The sequence below is a fragment of the Lithobates pipiens genome, unplaced genomic scaffold, assembly GCF_037356315.1.
Source record: "Lithobates pipiens isolate NorthernLeopardFrog02 unplaced genomic scaffold, aLitPip1_a1.2 Scaffold_11, whole genome shotgun sequence".
In the NCBI taxonomy this organism is placed as follows: Eukaryota; Metazoa; Chordata; class Amphibia; order Anura; family Ranidae; genus Lithobates; species Lithobates pipiens.
Window position 1 is genome coordinate 27,116,217 of NW_027507696.1, and position 20,761 is coordinate 27,136,977.

The 20,761-nt window shown below is 43.9% G+C and overlaps 1 protein-coding gene across 1 annotated transcript in view; it reads left to right on the forward strand.

The window, feature by feature from the left end:
- Nucleotides 1–4,453: 4,453 nt before the first annotated feature.
- Nucleotides 4,454–20,761, forward strand: part of LOC143961017 (hippocampus abundant transcript 1 protein-like) — a 106,586-nt gene continuing 90,278 nt past the window's right edge. The window contains exon 1 of the mRNA XM_077470131.1: nucleotides 4,454–4,969. Within this exon, the coding sequence (XP_077326257.1) occupies nucleotides 4,892–4,969 (78 nt within the window). The 5' untranslated portion in view covers nucleotides 4,454–4,891. The remainder of the gene's footprint in view (nucleotides 4,970–20,761) is intronic.

Genomic DNA, 20,761 nt, shown 5'->3' on the forward strand with positions numbered 1-20,761 from the left:
ATTACATGTCCATCTTTTGGCCCTCCAGGGCCACTGTATACAGGGTGGGTGGTATGTAGTATAGGGGGGGAACAGGATCAGCCTTTGGGAGTGCGAGGGGCCTGCAAATGTGGACCGGGTGTACCAAGATGGCCACCGCTTACCTTAGCATTTAGTTAGTCCTTTACTGCAGCGCATGGCCTGTAAACTCCGGTCTCCTCTGTTGGATCCTGTCCCAGGCCTCAGGGGGGCACCTCCGACACACGATGGATGCGTGTGTGTCGCCGCTATCCGCGCGGCATGCGGTACGCGAGCGCGGAGGCCTCTGTGTCGTTGTAGGCCGCAAGATGGCGGCCGGCGTGCACTGAGTGCTGTAGGCCTCGGGCCCGATCGCGGGATCGCGCGGCCGCCCGGGGCCGCAAAACGGCACCAGATGTGTTCCGAGGTCTCACGGGGAACAGGCTAAGGTGCCCGCCGGCCAGAATCCTGCCTAATAGCGGCGGATGGCTGAGGATTAGTTCTCGGCTGGCGGAGCTCAGCGGAGATGCGACCTCTCGCACCAAAGAAGTTTCATGCACAATCCTGTTTTCCCTACTTTTATGAGGTGACTGTAATTGGATTTTAATTGTTTGCCAATATACTGTAGATGCCTTTTTTGATGTGTGGCCATCCAGAAATTTTTTTTCTCCTCAATCTTGAGCAGAGCCAGCACCTGTGAGTTTTATCAGGGTGAGCACTTTATTGTGGATCTGGGAGGTTGGAGCAGTAATCTCTGTGTCTATGATCTTCACTCCGTCGTCAGAGCTATCTGTCAGGGTGCCACTGCCCTCTATGGGTTTGTATACTGAGCCTGAATCTGACAGTGAGGCTACCCCTTCGCTCTCATCGGTCATGCTCAGCAATATTTAGGCCTCTGCACTAGTGTACCTCTGTATGGACATTTTGGCCACTACAATTATAGGTACACCTAGTGCGACTCACAAATAAAAGAGCAACTGGTTTTCAGCAACTGCTTGAATTGCTACAAAAAAATTAAATGTTGGTGCTAGCAGGAATCAGGCGTGACTCTGTTAATGCTGCAGTTTTGTGTGATGTGTTTTGTAAGTGACAGTGATTTATTGATACTGCACTTGCTGGGCAGAGGGGCTAAACGCAAATGCTGGCAGGTGTCTGGGCTGATCCTGCTAATGCCGCATTTTTGGGAACACTATACTACTGGGAATGCTAGTATAGATCTGATCAGATCAAAGATATTGAGCCGTTCAAACACTATGCTAGTAAGGGAGGTGTATGATCAGAAGATAGATCTCTACACTTTACTAATGCCACAGTGACAGGGAGTGAAAAGGTTAACTGGGGGTGATCAAGGGGTTAAACCTTTTATTAGGGACTATATGGCAGGTACCTTTAAACCTACCTGGGACTTCCGCAAACTGCCCTAATGCTGTTTAGAGTCACAAGTGACACGAAAACGGTGATCAGAAAAGAGATCTGTACACTATACTAATGCCACTGTGACAGGGGGTGAAACGGTTAACTGGGGGGTCTCGGATTTACACAAGTAACCCAGAAAAATGCAGTGTGTTCTACTTTTTTTCTGGACCTGGAACACACTGGAACTGCAAGCATTGGTGTGAACTATGCTACTAACCGCTTGCTGACAGCCAGCCGTTTGACATCGCCAGAATGGCTCCCCATTCTGGGGGGGGCATATAGGGGGCGCGCGCATGTTGCAGGACTGAGGAGCCGATGCACATGCCCGGCAGCCGCAATGTCCACAAGGCACATGCGATCGCTCCTTACAGAGCCAGAACGATGATCTGTATGTTTACACAAATCCACGTTCTAACAGAGGAGAGGAGACAGATTGTGTGTTCCTAGTATATAGGAACACTGATCTGTCTCCTCCCCTAGCCAGTCCAATCTCCCCCATAGTTAGAACACACTGAGGGAAACCAGTTAACTCCTTGATCCCCCCCCAGTGTTAACACTTCCCTGCAGTGACATTTATACAGTAATCCGTGGCTATTGTTAGCTCTGTGTATCGCTGTATAAATGTTGATGGTCCCAAAAAGGTGTCCAAAGTGTTCGATTTGTCCGCTGCAATATCGCAGTCCTAATAAGAAAATTGCAGATTGTTACCATTACTCGGAATAAAAAATGGCATAAATATATCCCCTATCTTGAAGATGATCTAACTTTACTTTTTGGGAAACCAATCAATATACGCTTATTGCATTTTTTTTTTACCAAAAATATGTAGAAGATTACATATAGGCCTAAACTGAGGAAAAAAATTGGGGGTATTTATTATAGCAAAAAGTTAAAAATATTGGGGGTTATTTACAAAAGGCAAATCCACTTTGCACTGCAAGTGCACTTGCAAGTGCAGTCACCCTAAATCTAAGGTGTAGATCTGAAATGAGTGGAAGCTCTGCTGATTTTATCATCCAAACATGTGCAAGCTAAAATGCTGTTTTTTATTTTCCTTGCATGTCCCCCTCGGATCTACAGCGACTGCACTTCCAAGTGCACTTCCAGTGCAAAGTGGATTTTCCTTTAGTAAATAACCCCAATTGTGTTTTTTTTCAAACTTGCCGCACTTTTTATAGCGCAAAAAATAAAAACCGCAGAGGTGATCAAATACCACCAAAAGAAAGCTCTATTTGTGGGGAAAAAGGACATCAAATTTTGTTTGGGTACAACATCGCATGACTGCGCAATTGTCGGTTAAAGCGACGCAGTGCCGAATTGCAAAAAAAATGGCCCGGCGAGGAAGGGGTTAAATCCTTCTGGGGCTGAAGTGGTTAAAGACCATATAACCTACTTTCCAATGCATTTTTGATGCAGAAAAAAACGCACAGGACTGCATGTGGTGTGAACTGGCCCTTATTGAGTTTTATCAAAGAAAACAAAAATGTGCTACTTTTTTGTGTAAAAATGCAACGCAATGCAAAGCAAATATACCCAGAAACAAATGCAATGCGTGTAAAATGCACACCAATTACAAAAAGCACATGGCAACACACCTGTGCTTCAGTAATCTACCGCGTTGGTTTGCGACTCTGAAGCACCTTCAGAATGCACTCTCACCTTCACTTTTGTTTATTTTGTTTTTCTTCATTTTTTCACATTTTCTCCTCTTTTTGGAGTGCAGCTATCCAGCTATTTATTTTTCCTGGTTTTCAATGTACTTATTTATATAGTGTATTTTCTAGAAATCTGTAAATTTTTCCCCCTGAAGAAGACCTCTACTATGTACGGTTGAAACGTGTTGAGGTTTTCCCAGTATGATTCTTTGTACATATCATGCTATGTTTTAATTTTCATTGTACCTTCTGACCCATCTGTATTGAACTGTACTGTAATTGTGCTGTCCCCCCTCTACATTGTAAAGCGCTGCGTAAACTGTTGGTGCTATATAGATCGTTAATAATAATAATTTTACAGCTGTATCACTATGCACATTATGTATGTTTGTCAGCCTCCATCACAGAGCTGATGTTTTAGCAGATAGTTATGCTTCTGTAATTGTATCTATTTTTGTAATAAACATTTTTTATAATCACCTTGGACTCTTTCGCTGCAATACAAAACCCCACAGGAAATTCGTTCTATTTTTTGCACGTGGCAACACGCGCTCGTTAATGGATACATTATGATATGAATGAGCCCTAATACAACCTGTGGTGCTTTGGTTCTAACTGGCCCAGCCCATAGACCATACAGATCAGCAGTTGAGAAGTGACCAGAGGCTATGGAATGTTTGCAGCCATGGAAGGTCACCACTAGAAGGCGCTGTGTGCTCTCTCCCGCCAGGTGCTTTGTTTTGGTGTGACGGGCTCCCCCTGTCGGTCACAGTGCGCTCAGCAGCCCTCCTGTCACTCGTCTCCCCGCTGTGTTTCATCAGATTAGGCGACCCATCAGAATGTGTAACGGAAGTGATGTTTCGTCGCCGCCATCTTGCAACACCCGTAAGGATACACTGAGAAGGGGAAAGCGGACATTTTGTTACACCCACCGGAGTTTTGCATTTTACGCTTATTTTTTACAGTAATGGGAGTATATATAGTGAAGTGTAGTACTTAGAACTCCGTCTGACTGTTTATATGTTTAATTTTTTAAAACACCGAACTTCTGTCCGATTAGCAAACCTGTGAGATAAGCAGGCTTGCCGCTGCTTTTAAAATTTAACATCTAACCAGCCAGACAGAATTCTAACTACTGCATTTCACTATATAAACTCAGTTTACTGTTAAAAATAAGTGTAGAATGCAAAACTTTGGTGGGTGTAACAAGATATTCGCTTTCCCCTTCTCACTGTATCCTTACTGTGGAGGAGTGCGGGGTGTAGGAAGATGGCGACGACGGGACGTCACTTTCGTTACACATTCTGACAGGTCACCGAATCTGACGAGACACTGGCAAGTGTCAGGTTGTCTGGGCGGTGTGGAGCGTGACGCGTATCCGGTGAGTGGTGGGAGTGCGCAGACGTTCCTGGAGAAGAGAAGCCGGAGGCCGCACTTTGCCGGTCAGTGAGTGTGTTAGCAGGCAGGTCCAGCCGGACCGGACTTGGAGTCTGGATCCCTCAAGAGACAAGAGAAGTCCGGGAGAGGGCACCGGAGCTGAGCGGCCCGAGCCTCCCTCCGGACCGGAGTGTATAGCGCCTGCCCAGTACCCTATCCTGCTGGAAGCCGCACAGCTCCCTCTAATAGAGGCAGACTACTGCAGCCTGTACCCGCTCTCCCTGCACCCGGCTCCCGCAGACAACAGCGCCCTCCTGGTGGCCACCATAGAGCTCAGCAGGCCGCCAGCCCTGGACACCGCCGAGCCCCTGGCACTGCCAGCCCCCATCATAGTCACCAGAGCCTCGGTGGGGTCAGCAGGCGCTGGGCACGATGAAGAGGGCAAGATGAGCCAAGACAAGAAGAAGAGGAGCGCCAACCGGATTATGTTTGTTAAGAAGATTCTGATGAAAGATGGGGGCACGGTGAGTTGTGGACCCTTCATTCCAAGGGGGGAGGGGGACTTACCTACCTACCTTCCCTCGGATTGCCCTTCTCTTAGGTTGCATTCACACCGAAGTGTCGCAGAAGCGGGCCAAAATAACACAGCACGCATTTGTTTTGTTTTTTTTATGGCACCCCAAACACATTTGGCACATTAAAAAACATGCTTAGGTGCGTAAGCTACTTTGGCGTGTCAAGGAAGCTCATTCAAGTCAATGGGCTGTCACACCTAAGACGCACGTTGATGTGAACGTAGCCTTGGGGTTCAGACACAGATTTCACAGGCTGCTTATATGCCTGGCGCAAATTGATGCCGCTTTTCCATGTCCATGGAGTCACAGGTGCTGCAGACAGCCCGCTGTACAAGGGAAAGGCTGTAAGCGGCCGTACTCCTCACCCACACATGTGCGTCTGACTTATTTCCTAAACGTGGCATTTATGTCTGGCGTACATGTGTGGGTAAACGCTGACACACAGCAGCATCTGCGTTTATAAGAGTACAGCCATTCCCCTATATGATAGGCTGTAGGGATTCACTTGGAGATTTCTATGCCTAGTGGTAGAGATGCACTGATTGTTGTGTTTTTTTTTTTTTTTTTATCGACTAGTACTGATATTTTTGGTCAAGTACTCGCCAATACTGAGTACCGATGCTTTGCGGTGCGATTTGTGTCCATACATAATGAATGTCACCAATGGGGTTCATTTACTAAAGCTGGAAAGTGCAAAGTAAGTCTCACTTCTGCATAGAAACCAATCAGCTTGTTCAATTAAGCTTTGGAAATAAAACCTGGAAGCTCATTGGTTTTTATGCAGAAGTGAGACTGGTTTTGCACTTTCCAGCTTTAGTAAAAAAAAAAAAAAACTGTGTCTCCAAAAACTGGGTCCGTAGCTTTATTCAGCTATCGCACCATTACAGCAATCGGCAACACAAGGCGTGTGACGATGAACGGGTCCTGCGAGGTTTCTGAAACATTTCTGAATACAGCTTTGGACCCACTTTCGTTGGAGGCCCATGGTGTGCTAGGTGACGGTTCCAGCAGGTGGTCACTTTAGCACTTAGACATATAGCTACTTTTACAGGAACATGTATGTTGGCGTACAAAAGGAATGCGCGCAAATTGCACTGCAAAGAATGGCATGCAATTTGATGCGATTCATTTCCTGTCTGAATCGCATGCAATTTCAATGCTCCTGTGTGAACCCAGGCTTCTAGTGACTTCAGCCTGGGTTCACATAGAAGCAATGCGTGAAACTGCATGCGATTCAGGCAGGAATCACACCACATTCCTGTTCAAATCACATGTGATTGTTTGCGGTGCGATTTGCAGCAATTCATTTTGTATGGGCTCAAATCACACCGCAAATTATCGGTTTCCATATCAGGAGCGTTTTCACGAGCACTTGTGAAAAGACTTTGTATTGATACGACATTGATACATCTCAACCCAGTAGAATTTCCTGGCACTCTTCTGCGCCCAGGGAGCTGCAGTGTACAGCCTGCCTAAGCCCCTGTACACACGGTCGGAGAATCTGTCGGAATGAGTCTTATTGGACCGTGTCATCAGATAATCCGACTGTGTGTGGTATGCATCGGACTGATTCCGTCCGAATCTCCGTCCGACCCAATTTTCCAACATGTTGGAAATATTTCCCGACCAACTGGGCCGGACGGACCTAATCCGATCATGTGTAGAGCATTTTCATCGGACCAAGTGCCACGCATGCTCAGATCAAATTCCTACATCAAAGCTATTGGCTACTAGCCTGAATGTAGTGCCATCGTAACGAAATTACGTCATCACGTTCTGGAAGATCGGATTTTTCCACAACTTGGCCCGACCGTGTGTATGCAACAGTTTCGGACTAAATCCGACGGGCAAAATCCGGTGGATTTGGTTGGCAAAATCTCCGACCGTGTGTACGTGGGCTTACAGGTGAATGGCTGGGGAAGGTTTAAAGCCTGATACACACCTTTTTTTTTTTTTTTTTTTTTGTTCAGCTCGTGAGGAAGTGTCTGTACTAAATATGCAATGTTTGTACGACAATCTCCCCACTGTGCTTGCAGCCATTGGCTGAGAGCGCTGAGCAGATGCCGATGTGCTTCTGGTGTTCCAGCATGCTCATTCAATAGAAGCTAGTTGTGAAATCGGTTTGTGTCAAACAAAGACCTGTACACACAGGGTGAATGTTAGCTGGTACAGTAGATACCAGCCAATTTTGGCCGATATTTGCCCTGTGTGTATGGGGCTTTACTAAAACTGGTGCAGCTGTGCATAGTAACCAATCAGCTTGTAGGTTTTGGGCTCTTTTTTTTTTAACTGACTCCAAAGTTGTGTGATTTGCAGTGCAACTTTGGCGTCCCACTTTGATAAGACTTTTACACACTCTGGCATTGAAGTCAAATCAAAGTAGTGCAGAAACCTTTTCCGAAGTTGCAGAAACTTCAGCAGTATCAATTGGAACGGCTCTCCTAGACATACATCGCATTCCATGTGAGCTGCGACTTGGGGTTGCACAAGTGTGAAAGGAGCCTGAATTGAACAAGCTGAAGTTAGAAACTGGTTACAGAATTGCACGAGATTCGGTGTGCTTCAGTTTTAGTACATCTTCCCAAATATGTATAGGTTTGGGATATACGTCGGACAAACATTTGCAGATAAAGAGCACAGCCGAGTGCAACTATTCAATTGTATGGCAGGCTGTACACTGCACCGCTGGCTCCTAGGGCATAGGAAAGTGGAAAGAAATCATTCTAAGTTTATAAAATGCCTGTAAAATATTTGGGTGCCTGAACCCTCAACCTTTATTCTTTAGGACCCTTGCACAGCAGATGTGTTGGGCAGTTCTGCTTAATGCATAGACAACGTAAAAAGCCCTTTTCTCTGGTATTTCACACCACTGCACTGGAAAAATGTACGACCTGAGGACGTTTTTTTTTTTTTTTTTTCAGCACAGCATGGTCCAACGAAAGCCACCACATCACACTATTCTGCAGCTGATAGTACTAATTTAATGTCAGTTTGGGGTAGACTTACTAAGACCCCTTTCACACTGCCGTGATTTGGCAGCCACGATTCTGCTGCGATTTCAGGGAATGCCTGTGTAAACTTGAGATCTATTGATCTCAACTCGCATCAAAGTAAGGCAAAAGTAGTACAGGAACTACTTTGAAGTCAGTGCGACTTGAAGTTGCACAGATATGAATGGTTATCATTAGGAATGATGGGGTACGACTTGTCATGCGACCCTGATGTCCAAAGTTGTAGTAAAAGTCGCACAAGTATGAAAGGGGCCTTAAGCTAGTGCATGCAGAATCTGGCAGCCAATCGGCTTCTAACTTCAGCTTGTTCAATTTAAAGCGGAGTTCCACCGGTGGGGGAAAAAAAAAAAATACTGTAGCCGCTGACTTTTAATATATGGACACTTACCTGTCCAGGGAGCCTGCGATGTCGGCACCCACAGCCGATCTCCGGATCGACTCACTTGCTGCCTTCACATTGCGTACCAGTGGCACTGCTATATTCCATCCTGCTGGTGTTAACAAGCCCACAGTTTACCCCACTTTCCCCCTCGCATCCATTAGTAAATAAACCCCATTGTGATCTACTACAGTGCAGGTGTGTTGGGGTGCCATTTCAAATGAATGGCACCCAAGTGAACTAGCACATATATTGTGCTACTGCAGCGCAAAACTGTGAAGTGGACCTTATACTAACTTGTCCACATTTGTGTTTGATCCATGTTGTGCGTCCAACTGGAGACCACATAGCCGCTGTAGCAATTGTTCGTCCAGTCCCCTCTGGCAGGCATTGAGTCTCATTTATTCTTATGGAAATACACAAATAGGTGGCCTCTGCACAGGGGAGAAGTGATGGGACTGCCAGAGAGTCTACATTGCCAGTTGGTGGTTGTGCAGCTCCTCAGTGAGCAGAGCATGAATCTCCAAGGAGCATGGACTGGTAAGTGCTGGTCACACACATGGAATTTCAGATGGTTTCTGATGAATCGGCTGATATTCGAGCAGTGGGTGTCCCTGTTGGCACCCTACGGCCTAATATCCTTCAATCTCAAAACCAAAGGAGACGTGTGGCTAATGCTCGGCTGACCAGTAACTGCATTTAATCAGCTAAAGTCACTGTTTGGCAGCACTCACTGTATTCAGACAGCTGTCAGCACTGACTGTCAGAATACAATAGCCTCAGCAGCAGATTTGTCCATCCACTTTATTTTGCATGGTTGCTGTAATCTAGTGCTGCTTACAGGCTGAATGAAGAAAAAAAAATCTAAGAGTACGAGCAGCTCTGTTTCTCCAGTGCTAACTTGGGCTCCAGACTGTAGAGGGGGCAGGAAGTGCTGGCTCAGGATCTTAGTAACGCGCTGAGAGGCCGAGCCAGCTGCTGGTCCAGGCATCTGGGTGGATCCTGACATTAAATTCAAAATCTCCCCAGAGTCTGGATCAGCTGAGTGACGTCAGCCAACAGTGAGCTTGCTGTTGGAGGGATATGGGTCACAGGAGTGGAGAACTAAGTGCAATTATTTGATCCCCATCACAACACCCAGGAAAAGTATGGCCAATAGAGCTTTGTTTTTTGTTTTTTTTTGTTTTTTTTTGTGAGGCAGAAAAAAAAATCTTTTATTTCATGTGTAAGTAACTTTGCAATGCATTGTTCCAGATTCAAGCACAGTGCGCTGCAATGATTTGCTGCACTACACAGCACACCAGCATTGTGGTGTGAACGGGACACATAGAAAACAATTATTGCCTAAGCAGTGTTCAGGGTTTATCCAGTGCAGAAAAAGCAGGTAGTGCAACAAGTCCTTAACCATTCCAGCTCCGGAAGGTTTTACCCCCTTCCTGACCAGAGCACTTTTTACAATTTGGCACTGCGTCGCTTTAACAGCTAATTGTGTGGTCTTGCAATGCTGTACCCAAACAACATTTGCTTCCTTTTGGTGGTATTTAATCACCTCTGTTTTTTATTTTTTGCGCTATACACAAAAAAAGCATCAATTTTGAAAAAACAAATTTCTTCATCAGTTTAGGCCAATATATATTGTTCTTCATATTTTTGGTAAATTGCAATAATCGTATATTGGTTTGCGCAAAAGTTATAGCGTCTACAAACTATGGGAATGATTTATGCCATTTTTATTATTATTATTTTATTTATTTTTTACTAGTAAGGCCGGTGATCTGTGAGATTTAGCACTATTGCGGCGGACAGATCGGACACGCGTCACTTCTTTTTTTTTTTTTTTTTTTTTTTTTTTTTTTATATGTACGCAAGCCGGTCGGGAACCGGTTAAAAGAAAAGTGAAGGTTTTTTTTTTTTCAGTTTCATACTTGCCTAGGTGGATGCAGCATCGGTCCCCTGGCGCCTCTACACAGAGAACCGAGCGATCGAACATCGCTGATGGCTTGGTTCTCACAGCACCCCGAGCAGAGAGCTGCTGGCTTTCAATCAGTAGCTCTCAGCTCTGCTCTTCCATGCTCATTGGAGCACAAGGGCTGTGGAGGGACAGGGAGCTGCCTTCTCAGGCTCTCAGCTTGAGTCCAGGCACCTGGCGGATCCAGACTTTGTTGGGATGACACAGTGCTTGGACTGATATCTGTGACGTCAGCAGAGGGTGGACTTCGGTGCTTTTTGGCCACTAGTTGGGTGCTTTTAACCCCTGAAAATACGGTTAAATCCGCCACTGCTGAAGCTCTTTGCAGGCGCTTCGGCAGTGGTGCCCATTCATTTCAATGGGCAGGGGCGGTGGAGAAGCGTTGTATACACCACCCCAAAAATGCTGCTTGCAGGACTTTTTCTAACGCCCTGCAAGCTTTTGGGCTCTCACACTGGGGCTGCAAGGGAGGCCTTTTTCAGGCATTTTACAGGCGTTATTTTTAGCCCTGAAAAACGCCTCCAGCGTGAAAGGGGTCTTGATGTTGCTCCTTCATTAAATGTAACCATATTGCTACACTTAGAGGCGCCTCTCTTCTCTTTTATACTCTGGAGCTCCTGCTGGATTTTTCTTCTAATCCCCTTGTGGAGGCTTCCATTTGTGAATGGACATTTTATGGTTACACAGCTTTTTATATGGACTATAAACTGAAGGACTTCTGAATAAATGGTTGTGGAACAAATCATCTGAGTTACCATTTTTTTTTCTTATGGGTAAATTCACTTTGATATACGAATGCTTTGGATTACAAGCATGTTTGAATGAATTATGCTCACAAGCCAAGGTTTTACTGTATATGTGTTATTGTTATCTTACTAGCAAAGTTATTGTCAGATATACAGGTCCCTAGCAGAAATGTTACAATTGCTCTAGTCTATAGGTGAAGCTAAACTGGTTAAATTGAGTTATAACTGTACAGTTGTGAACAGAGTGAGGAGGGGGAGAATAATGTGAATTCTGCTCCGCTGTATAGTCTTCAATGTACTTTTTACTTAGAAAAGTCCAGCATAGAAGTCCACTGGCTGCCTGCCTAGAGCATAATACAAACGCAACAGTTACTGTACCTGCGTCCACTGATGAGCCAGCACATCACATATTGGCAGCACACATTAATTATACTCCTCACACTCTGCAGTCGTACAATTCACTTTCAACACAACTTTTTTATCAGGAGTTTGAATGAGCCACAAGGCCTGTTTTCATTTCTCTTTCAGGGTATAGTAATCAGAAGCATCCCTGTGACATTTGCCATCTCTGTGAGAAATGAAGCACTGCCATGATGAGTTGGACATTATTTGTTCTAATGTCCGTCGTGCCTTGGAGGAAGAGAATACTTACTGTATATGAAATTGAGCTGATTTAATAGTCTCTCGAGCATCCTTTCTTAAATCTTTTTACCTCAGTGAAACTCTTAAAATATTTGTCACATTTGGGAGAACGTCTTCAAAAACAATTATACGTACAGTTTGCTGTTTATTTGTGTGATCTCTAAATTGTAAAACATTTAAACATTTATAAGGTAAATAATATGGCATGCCCAGCTTATTTACTATCTTGCACAGATCCGTTTTACACCCCTGATCTGTACAACTATGTTTTTAGTAATCATCTTAGTAATGTTAAAAGAGCATTTTATATATTCTCTTCTTGGGTTCCCTGCTGGCGCTCCTGGCTCCTCCCTCCTCCGAGTACCCTCTTCCCAGCATGCCACTCGATCCTAAGCCACTGTGCAACTTGGCCCTCCCCACACGCCCTTGTCATTAATAGCAGCGGGAGCCAATGGCTCTCAGTCCACTAAGAACCAGCAGTGCTGGACTGAGATTGGGTCAGGTAAGTATTTGGGGGGGGGGGGCAGGGAGTTGCACCCAAAAGTTTTTTTTTCCTTACTGCATTATATAGATATATATATAAGTATAACTACAGGCAAACCTTCTTTTTTATTTTTTTTTTTTCATTTTGGATAGAATAAGACAGGGTCATAACCCTGAGTCAGGTTATTTTTTGACATCTGTGCCCCATTGCGGAGATTTCCCTTCATTTCCTACCCCATAACCAAACCGCTAAGTGAGAGGAAATCCTTGCGAATTGAGAGAATTCCTTGGGGACTCCCAGGTCACCAGAACTTGTGTCCCCATTGAAAGATTTGCCCTCTATTACTTTTTTATTCAAGCAAAAAAATCGTGATTCTCATTTTGGCCAGAAGTGCGCAGCTCTAGTGTCTATGCACATTAGGAAGTTTTAGAGGCATATTTTACGGTTTAGATGCAAAAAAAAAATTCTGTTTGATGTTTTTTAGAGGAGTTTTCTGGCAGAACAAAATTCTAAGACCCCTTTCACACCACACCGCCCTTTGCGTCGGCGGTAAAACGCCGCTATTTTTAGCGGCGTTTTACCGCCGGATTTACAGGGCATTTTGGCCGCTAGCGGGGCGCTTTTACCCCCGCTAGCGCGCTGCCCCATTGATTTCAATGGGGAGCAGCGGTGGAGGAGCGGTAAACACACCGCTCCTTCACCGCTCCAAACAAGCTGCTGGCAGGAAAGCCTCGGGGCTTTCACACTACATACAATGGTGCAGCTTCTTTAGGGCGGCTTGCAGGCGCTATTTCTAACGCTATAGCGCCTGCAAAACGCCCTGGTGTGAAAGGGGTGTTAGTGACCCTGAATGCTTATAAATGCTCCTTAAAGAGGAAGTAAACCCTGATGGGTTTACTTCCTCTTTCATTCCCTGCAAATGTAAAGCATAATGGACTACTATGCATCGCATAGTAGTCCATTATGTGTCACTTACCTGACACAGGAGCCAGCGAAGTCACCGCTGTCCCCTGTAGTCTGGTGCATCCATCTTCTCGGTGGGTCTCGCCGCTCCGCTGCTGTCATTCGGCGAAGCCGCGATGACGTCACTCCCGCGATTGCCCCCGGGAGCCACTTTAACACCTCTATAAAAACTCTTTTATATGAGTGGTTTTTTTTTTTTCTTTTTCTTTCTGCTAAAAACTTCTTTTTTTTTTATTTATTTTTTATTTTTTTTAAACCCAGTGTTCATATACCCTTTAGGAACCCCTAGCAACCTCTGGAAGGTACCTGGTTTTGAAAGGCTGGTCTGGAAACCCACATATATACAGCAAACATTAATTGCTGCAAAATATGTTGACACTTCATAGGTGGTTACATCTAATGAAGACAATGGGGTTTCTTTACTAAAGCTGGAGCATGCAAAATCAGGCTAATTTCTACATAGAAACCAATCACCAACTTGTAACCTCAGCTGGTTTAATTGAGTTTTGGCAATAAGACCTGAAAGCTTAATGGTCTCTATGCAGAAGTGAGCCTGATTTTGCGCGCTCCAGTTTTAGTAAATCAACCCCATTGTCTCTTGGCAAGATGTATAAACCTATGGTATGCATTTGTCATAGTTTTACTGTCCTACAGTATGACACTCTGTAAACAAATGCAAAGAAAACCAGTGTGATTAGAGGTTAGCAGTAACCAAAGATATATTTACATTTTAAGACCATAATTGTAAAGTGCAAGCCTTGATGATGCGAATGCTTATAAAATGTAAACATTTATCTACAGCCAAGACTTTAGATATCGTTATTTGCCATGTGTACCATGTGGAGGATTCCATTACTTCCTGTCCAGGAATATGGAGGAAATGTATTGAGTGAGGGCAATTCTCATAGTTGTCATTGCACACTCTATTCCTGTTAAGATGACAATCAAGATCATGCATAGTGATTGGTTGGTAGACTTGAGCATCGCCACATGGGAAGCAGTCACATGGTCCCACATACACAAAAGCACAGGGTGTCTGTGCCAGCTTTGGTGGGTGGTGAGGACCCCTTATACACAGATCCTGACACTTTATTCCCTGACTCATTTCATTCATAATATAATACACACTGTAATTTCATGTGATAACCAAAGTAGTTTTAAACCTTCGTCGCAGAGGTTTCCTTGGTAAATAATTACATGTTCCACATAAAGTGGAATGGCTCCCTTCCTAAAACAGAATAGCGCTGGGAATTCCTTCACACAGTTCCCAGTATCTTCTATGGCCTTTTGCCTCTTTATTCCCTGCAAGGCATGGAAATCCAAAATAGTTTTGTTTTAGCAGAAAGCTGGGTGTGTTCCGTGCTGAGCTGATTGCTTCACAGAAAACAGAAGTGTGCAAACCAGCAACGGAAATGTGGACATTTCCTTAGCAACTATCTACATGCTTGTTTCAACTTCATAACCTACATGAAAAGCTGCTCATGGATTGCACATTCTGACCAACCTTCTCACTTCCTCGTTTTCTGCTTTTAAATGAGGTATAGCGATATTGAGCAACATTAGTTAGGGACTTGGGCTTCTTGCACTGATCTGGATATAGATGCATTGTTGTCTATGGAACTTTGCACACAATTGTAAAAAGCTTAGTAATACAGCGATGAGTACAGAGCCGTAAATCCAAAATAGAAGATTTTACATACACATTTATATTGCAACACTGGCAATGAAGAAGAATTTTACACATGTATATGCAGTCTTTACAGAACATTTTAACATTCAACTAGATCCTGAGCATATAACACAAGTAAATTATTACATCCGTGTACAGCTGGCCTTAATGTGATGTGGGGCAAGACGCCGACCGTATATTATTTTGAAACTCATATTACCAATTCACAATCTACTGGTAATCGGAGCTTCTATACTGTTTAACTTTCATGCAAACCTGGGATAAGAGTTTTAAGTGGAGGATTCCCCATCTCGCAGCTGATGTACAGAAACTGACAAGGATGCTTGCAGCAACATTTACCTAATTGGCCACATTGGCCATAAAATGGCAGCTGACTTCCAGGTTCAGAACAAACAAAAGCTCATCCCTACTGGTCACCTTGCCTTTAATGTTCTCTGCCTAAAAACAAACAAATAAAAAAAAAAAAAAAAAAAAAACATGTTTCTGTACCTGTTAGCTTCTCTGACTGCCTATTTCCTGTGTATGGCCCCACAGTGAAGCCCAGGAAGTGGGGGGTTTAAAGCCCATACTGCTCCTTCCTCAAGTTGGTATTTGTGTAATAGGCAACCAGGGTAACCGAGCCTTTAGCAAGCTTGGGCAGACCAGGCATGCTACATACAGGTCCCAAGAAGGTATTTGCTTTTGGGTCTGGTGTTGCTTTGCAGTATTAACGTTATTTCCATTTATATGCCATTTTAAGGTGCACACATTTTAAATATATCTATCGCTTTTGCTGCCAGGTCCGTATGTCCTATGGACTTGACAACTGGGAGTTCTACACATAATCTCTCCCATGCTGTACACCATGTGTGATATCTGCAGATCCCTTGTTCCAATCTCCACTCACCTTCATGCTGCTCCACAATGAACGACACACCCCGGACATGAGCACAGCTAATGCTGATAAAGCTCTCCTCAACAGCTGCTGGTGCTGTAAAGCTGGCCATAGATGGTTCAATTCTCGGCATGGAACTGGGCAAGATTTGAACCATATGTGGGCAGGCTGAATGCACCAAGTTGATCAGTCTACTTGCATAAAACCAGCCTGCCAGATATTACATGCGATCATTGCTAGTGGCTGTCATAGCCACTAGCAATTAACACTGTCTCTTGCACATTTTAAAGGTGCAGTTGTGTTAGCATTTTAGAATAGAAAATAGAGATTCAACATTTTTTTTTTTTGTCATTAATAGGTGTTGGGTTCCATGCAGTGTGGAATGTTTATGTATAGCCTAAATTTGCATATTTATGTTAAAAGCTTCTTTTGGCCATACTTCTCATCTGGGTCCCAGGAGTGGAGTGCACTTACCTCTACATTCCTGTGACTCAGGTTCAGTTGACAGGCTAAAGCCTGCTGTTGGCTTACTCAGAGTTGGTCCATGCTCTGCAAGGATCCCAACTTTAAGGTCAAAAACCACTCAGATGCCTGACCGGCAGCTGGCACAGCCTCTCGGCACCCCCTCCACAACCTAGTGCTCCTGTGAGCGCTGGAGGCGGGCACAACAGTGAGCTGGTGACTGACATTCAAGGCTCTCTGCTCAGTGAATAGAACTTAGTGATTAGCGGTCATGGGATTGCTTAGTTCTTCGGTGTAGGGCCAGCAAGGTACAGCTGCATCATCAGTCCAATGCTGCAGCCATATAGGTGCATATATAAGCTTATTTCCCACACTTCTCCTTTAAAGCAGGAGTAAACCTCCTGACAGTTATTTATTTAGACCTGCAAGGGAAAAGGCATAATGAGCTAGTATGCACTGCATCATTATGAAATACTTACCTTAGAACGAGGCCCCGACATCTCACCTGATCCACGCCGAGGGAGCTCCGGCGCTGTGATATCATCACTCCTGCACATGCGCGCGGTAGATTTCTTTCCGGCAGGGTCTGGCGTCTGCCGGGCCTTCAGCCGAAAAACACCTGTGTGCATGCTGCAGTCAGCGGCTCATTGCGAGGGGAATATCTCCTAAACCATACAGGTTTAGGAGATTTTTTTTCTTTTTTTTTTTACCTACAGGTAAGCCTTACCTGTAGGCAAAAGTAAAAAAAACACTGTACAACTGCTTTTATGTTATATACTATATTTGACTGTAATGTGTGTTTACATTTTTTTTCTGTATAATCAGTTATTCCATTTCAAAGATATTGTGAATTTTTTTAAATTTTTTTTTCAAGCTCTTGGGTTCCACAGCTATCAAATCTTAGGTCTGTGTGGAGCAAAACTGTCAGTGGCAAAATGTATCTGAAATAACACCTAAGGGTCTATTTCTAAAGATGGAGAAAACATTTTATTTTTATTTTTTGCAGCTAAAGTTTGCCTAATGTTTGCATTATAACATAGCACTTTTGAAGTTTAAATGTGACAATGGCGGAAAGAGAAAATGGCCCTCACCTTTTAGCTTCCCTAATTGAAAATAGTAGGTCATGTCTTATGGAAAGCCTTTATTGTCCAAATCAATGTGCAGAAATGTTTTGTTGGAAGAATTTTTAGTTTTGACAAAATGTAGCAAAAATGAGTGGAGAAACTGAAACTGCTCACAATAGCATAAATTGGCAACTGGGATCAATATTACCAGTTAAAAAAGACAAAATGTCTCATTTAAAGTGGAGGGCCACCCTAAAAATAAGTGGCATTAATATTCTTAAAATTATTTTTTTTACTTTTTTTTTTTTTTTAAATTTACCAGAAACCCCTGTTGCTAAGCAGTCTTCCTAATCTGCCTCTTCTTCCTATTCTGCGGCGCTTCCTCCTCCTTGGCAAGTAGCCCCGTTACCTTCTGGGAATGGACACAATGTGGCCGTTCACAAAGCGTTGCACGACTCGCGCATGCGCAGTAGGAAATGGGCAGTGAAGCCGCAAGGTCGTGGGCGCCCTGGACAGGTAAGTGTCCTTATTAAAAGTCAGCTACAGTTTGTAGCTGCTGACTTTTTTTTTTTTTTTTTAAAGCTGGAACAACCCTTTAAAATGTAACTCCACTTATATTGAGAAAGAAATGTCCTCTGAATCTCAGAGATGTACAGCAAGAGGATCACTTAATACTGGATCCAGCTGCTGCATCTTTTAACCTGGTAGCAGACTTTAACAGGCTGCTAGCAGTGGGGCTGGATGTACACCTGTGCCTCTTGGGCGCCAGAAGATGCTGGGATTTAAAAATGATGGTTCAAACCACACGTTTGTGAGGTCTTAAAGTGGTTGTAAACTTCAGACGTTAAAAATATGAATAAAGCATATCCTTATAATGAGTGTACTTATCTCAGGCCAGAGCACCAATTGTCATTTCTGTTTGTTGTCTTGTTTCTCTGCTGTTCCTCTCAGTATTTTGAACGGCTGTAAAGTAGAAAAGACTGCAGATAAACAGCTACAACTTATGTAGGAAGATTTTGTTTCATCTGTGTATCACCTGAGGACAGTCATTTAACTGGTTATATGGAAAGGTTTACAACTAATTTTAATGTTCAGACCATTAAAATTTACTGTGAAAAATGTTTACACCTACACACAGGTAAGCATGAAGGACCTCTTTATGTTCTCCTTGGTTAGCATTGGCCTTCATGCTTATTCCTTTTAATAGTTAATTCTTTTTTTATAGATCATCTTTAATTGTGTGCTAAAAATGCTCACATGATCCCAGACCTCCGCCCTTGCAGCTGCCTACAGGCCTAAGGCTAGCTATACATGTAACGTTTTTTCCATCCATGCTAAATGGTGTGGATAAAGTTAACTTTTATGCCGGATATTGTTTTCAGCTCCCGGTAAGACTACCATCTGCTCAATAACTGAACAGTGAATGCATCTAATTGGATGCAGTTACTGTTCAGCTGATACTTTTCCACCCAGCTCCTATGACAACAGTCTAGCCAGGTGGTGCCCACATGGCCACTCACAGCTAAAACGTTGGCCGATTTTGGTCACAATTCAAGCCGCGTATGGGCAAATTAAATTTCTACATCTTAGGTTTGTTAATGTAGTGTCAACTGACTGATACAAATAGAGAAAATTGCACTAAAAATAGATCAAAAATGCTACCATGCAATTCTATTTAATATGAAGCCATAGAAGCTTACAGCACATACTTTGAGGCTGGGTTCTCACTTATGTGAATTGGATGTGAGTTTCTTCGCATGACAGGAGATTGTGATAGTCTCTCGATGGATCCGGCTCACACAGCTGCGGAGCGAATTGCAAATGAGTCCTGTGCGTCTTTGGCTCTGTTTCAGGTCGGAATTCAGGCAAAAGTTCTGTCCCGATTCATCCCTGAAACGGAGAACAGGGACTCGCAGACCTCTGCAGTGAACCCAGTCTCCATGTGCTTGTGCTAAACACTTGGGGGCAGTTTAAAATATTGGACAAAAAAACAGTTATACTGGTCTTCATTAAAGCGGTAGTAAACACGACTTTTCTGCATTTAAGTCCTTTATATTCAATGTATATGGTGCTCTTTTTACATTGTTTCTAGCCTTTGCCATTCTGTTGCAATTGAGGCAATGATTACTTTCATGATGTCACTGCCGTACATGCATGTCTGTGGCTATTTGCAGCATGTTCTTTGTGCCATCAGTCAGTTCCAGCCAATGCTGTGCCTCCGTCATCAACTCTCTGCAGCATTGCAATCCTACAAGGGCACATCCCCGGGCACAGCATCCTGAAATACCCCACGTGACTTGCTCACAAGGGAGTGTAAACAGCAGCTCTAATCATGGGACTTGCAGAGACAAGAGGTGTACTTGCTAAAATCAACATTAGACTTACACTTATCACTCAATGTATATGCGTGACATTTTGGCCATTGCCACAAGAAAGTAAGAAGGAACCAAGGGGGATTGATTATAAGGCAGAATGATATAACAAGGTTTTGTGTTGTAGATATATTCTTTTTCATGATTAGTTTGCTTAAGGCTGCCATACACGGTGCGAATTTCTTTCCTGCAACCACGGCCAGTGCTGACAGGGGATTTGGCAATTATCTTCTCCCGTCGGGGGGTGGGAGCCATCCCCGCTGGGAGAAGACAGCCAGTGATGTCTAGCGGCTGCTATAGCCGCTAGCAATAATCATAAGAATTCAGGGCAGGCTGGTTGTAACCAAGCTGATCGAACCATCAACTTGGTACATTCAAACCATTAATAGGCAGGCTGAATCTCAGCTGATGCTGCAGGATTCACACTGTGTATGGCTAGTCTAAGTTTACTTTAAGACACCTTCCACACTGAGGTGGTTTTCAGGCACTTTCACACTAAAAATAGCGCCTGAAAACTTCCTTCAATTAGTTTCAATGGATGCTTTCATGCTGCGTCAGTGCGCTTGTGGCACGGTGAAGAAAGTCTTGCAAGCAGCATCTTTGGGGCAAGTTTGGAGCACTTTATCTACTTCAGCCCTGGAAGGATTTACCCCCTTCCTGACCAGAGCACTTTTTGCGATTCGGCACTGCGTCGCTTTAACTGACAATTGCGCGGTCGCACCACGTGGCTCCCAAACAAAATTGACATCCTCCCCCCCACAAATGGAGCTTTTTTTTGGTGGTATTTGATCACTGTGAGAAATTCAAATGAATGTACGGGATACATTACTTTGCCCAGCCATGCTATTTGGCCGACGTATATTTGCTGACAGCGGTTGGCAAGTGATTAAAAACGCCCCTGCCCATTGAAATGAATAGGCAGTGCTTGCAAAGCGCCTTAAGAGCTTCAAAAGCGCTGCAAAACAGCTCCCCCCCCCCCCCTTTTTTTTTATTTTTTTTATTTTTTTAAGGTCCCACTGTAATGCAACTTTAAAATGGTACATCGCCTAGCACTTAAAAGTGCCACAAAAACGACCAGCATTTTA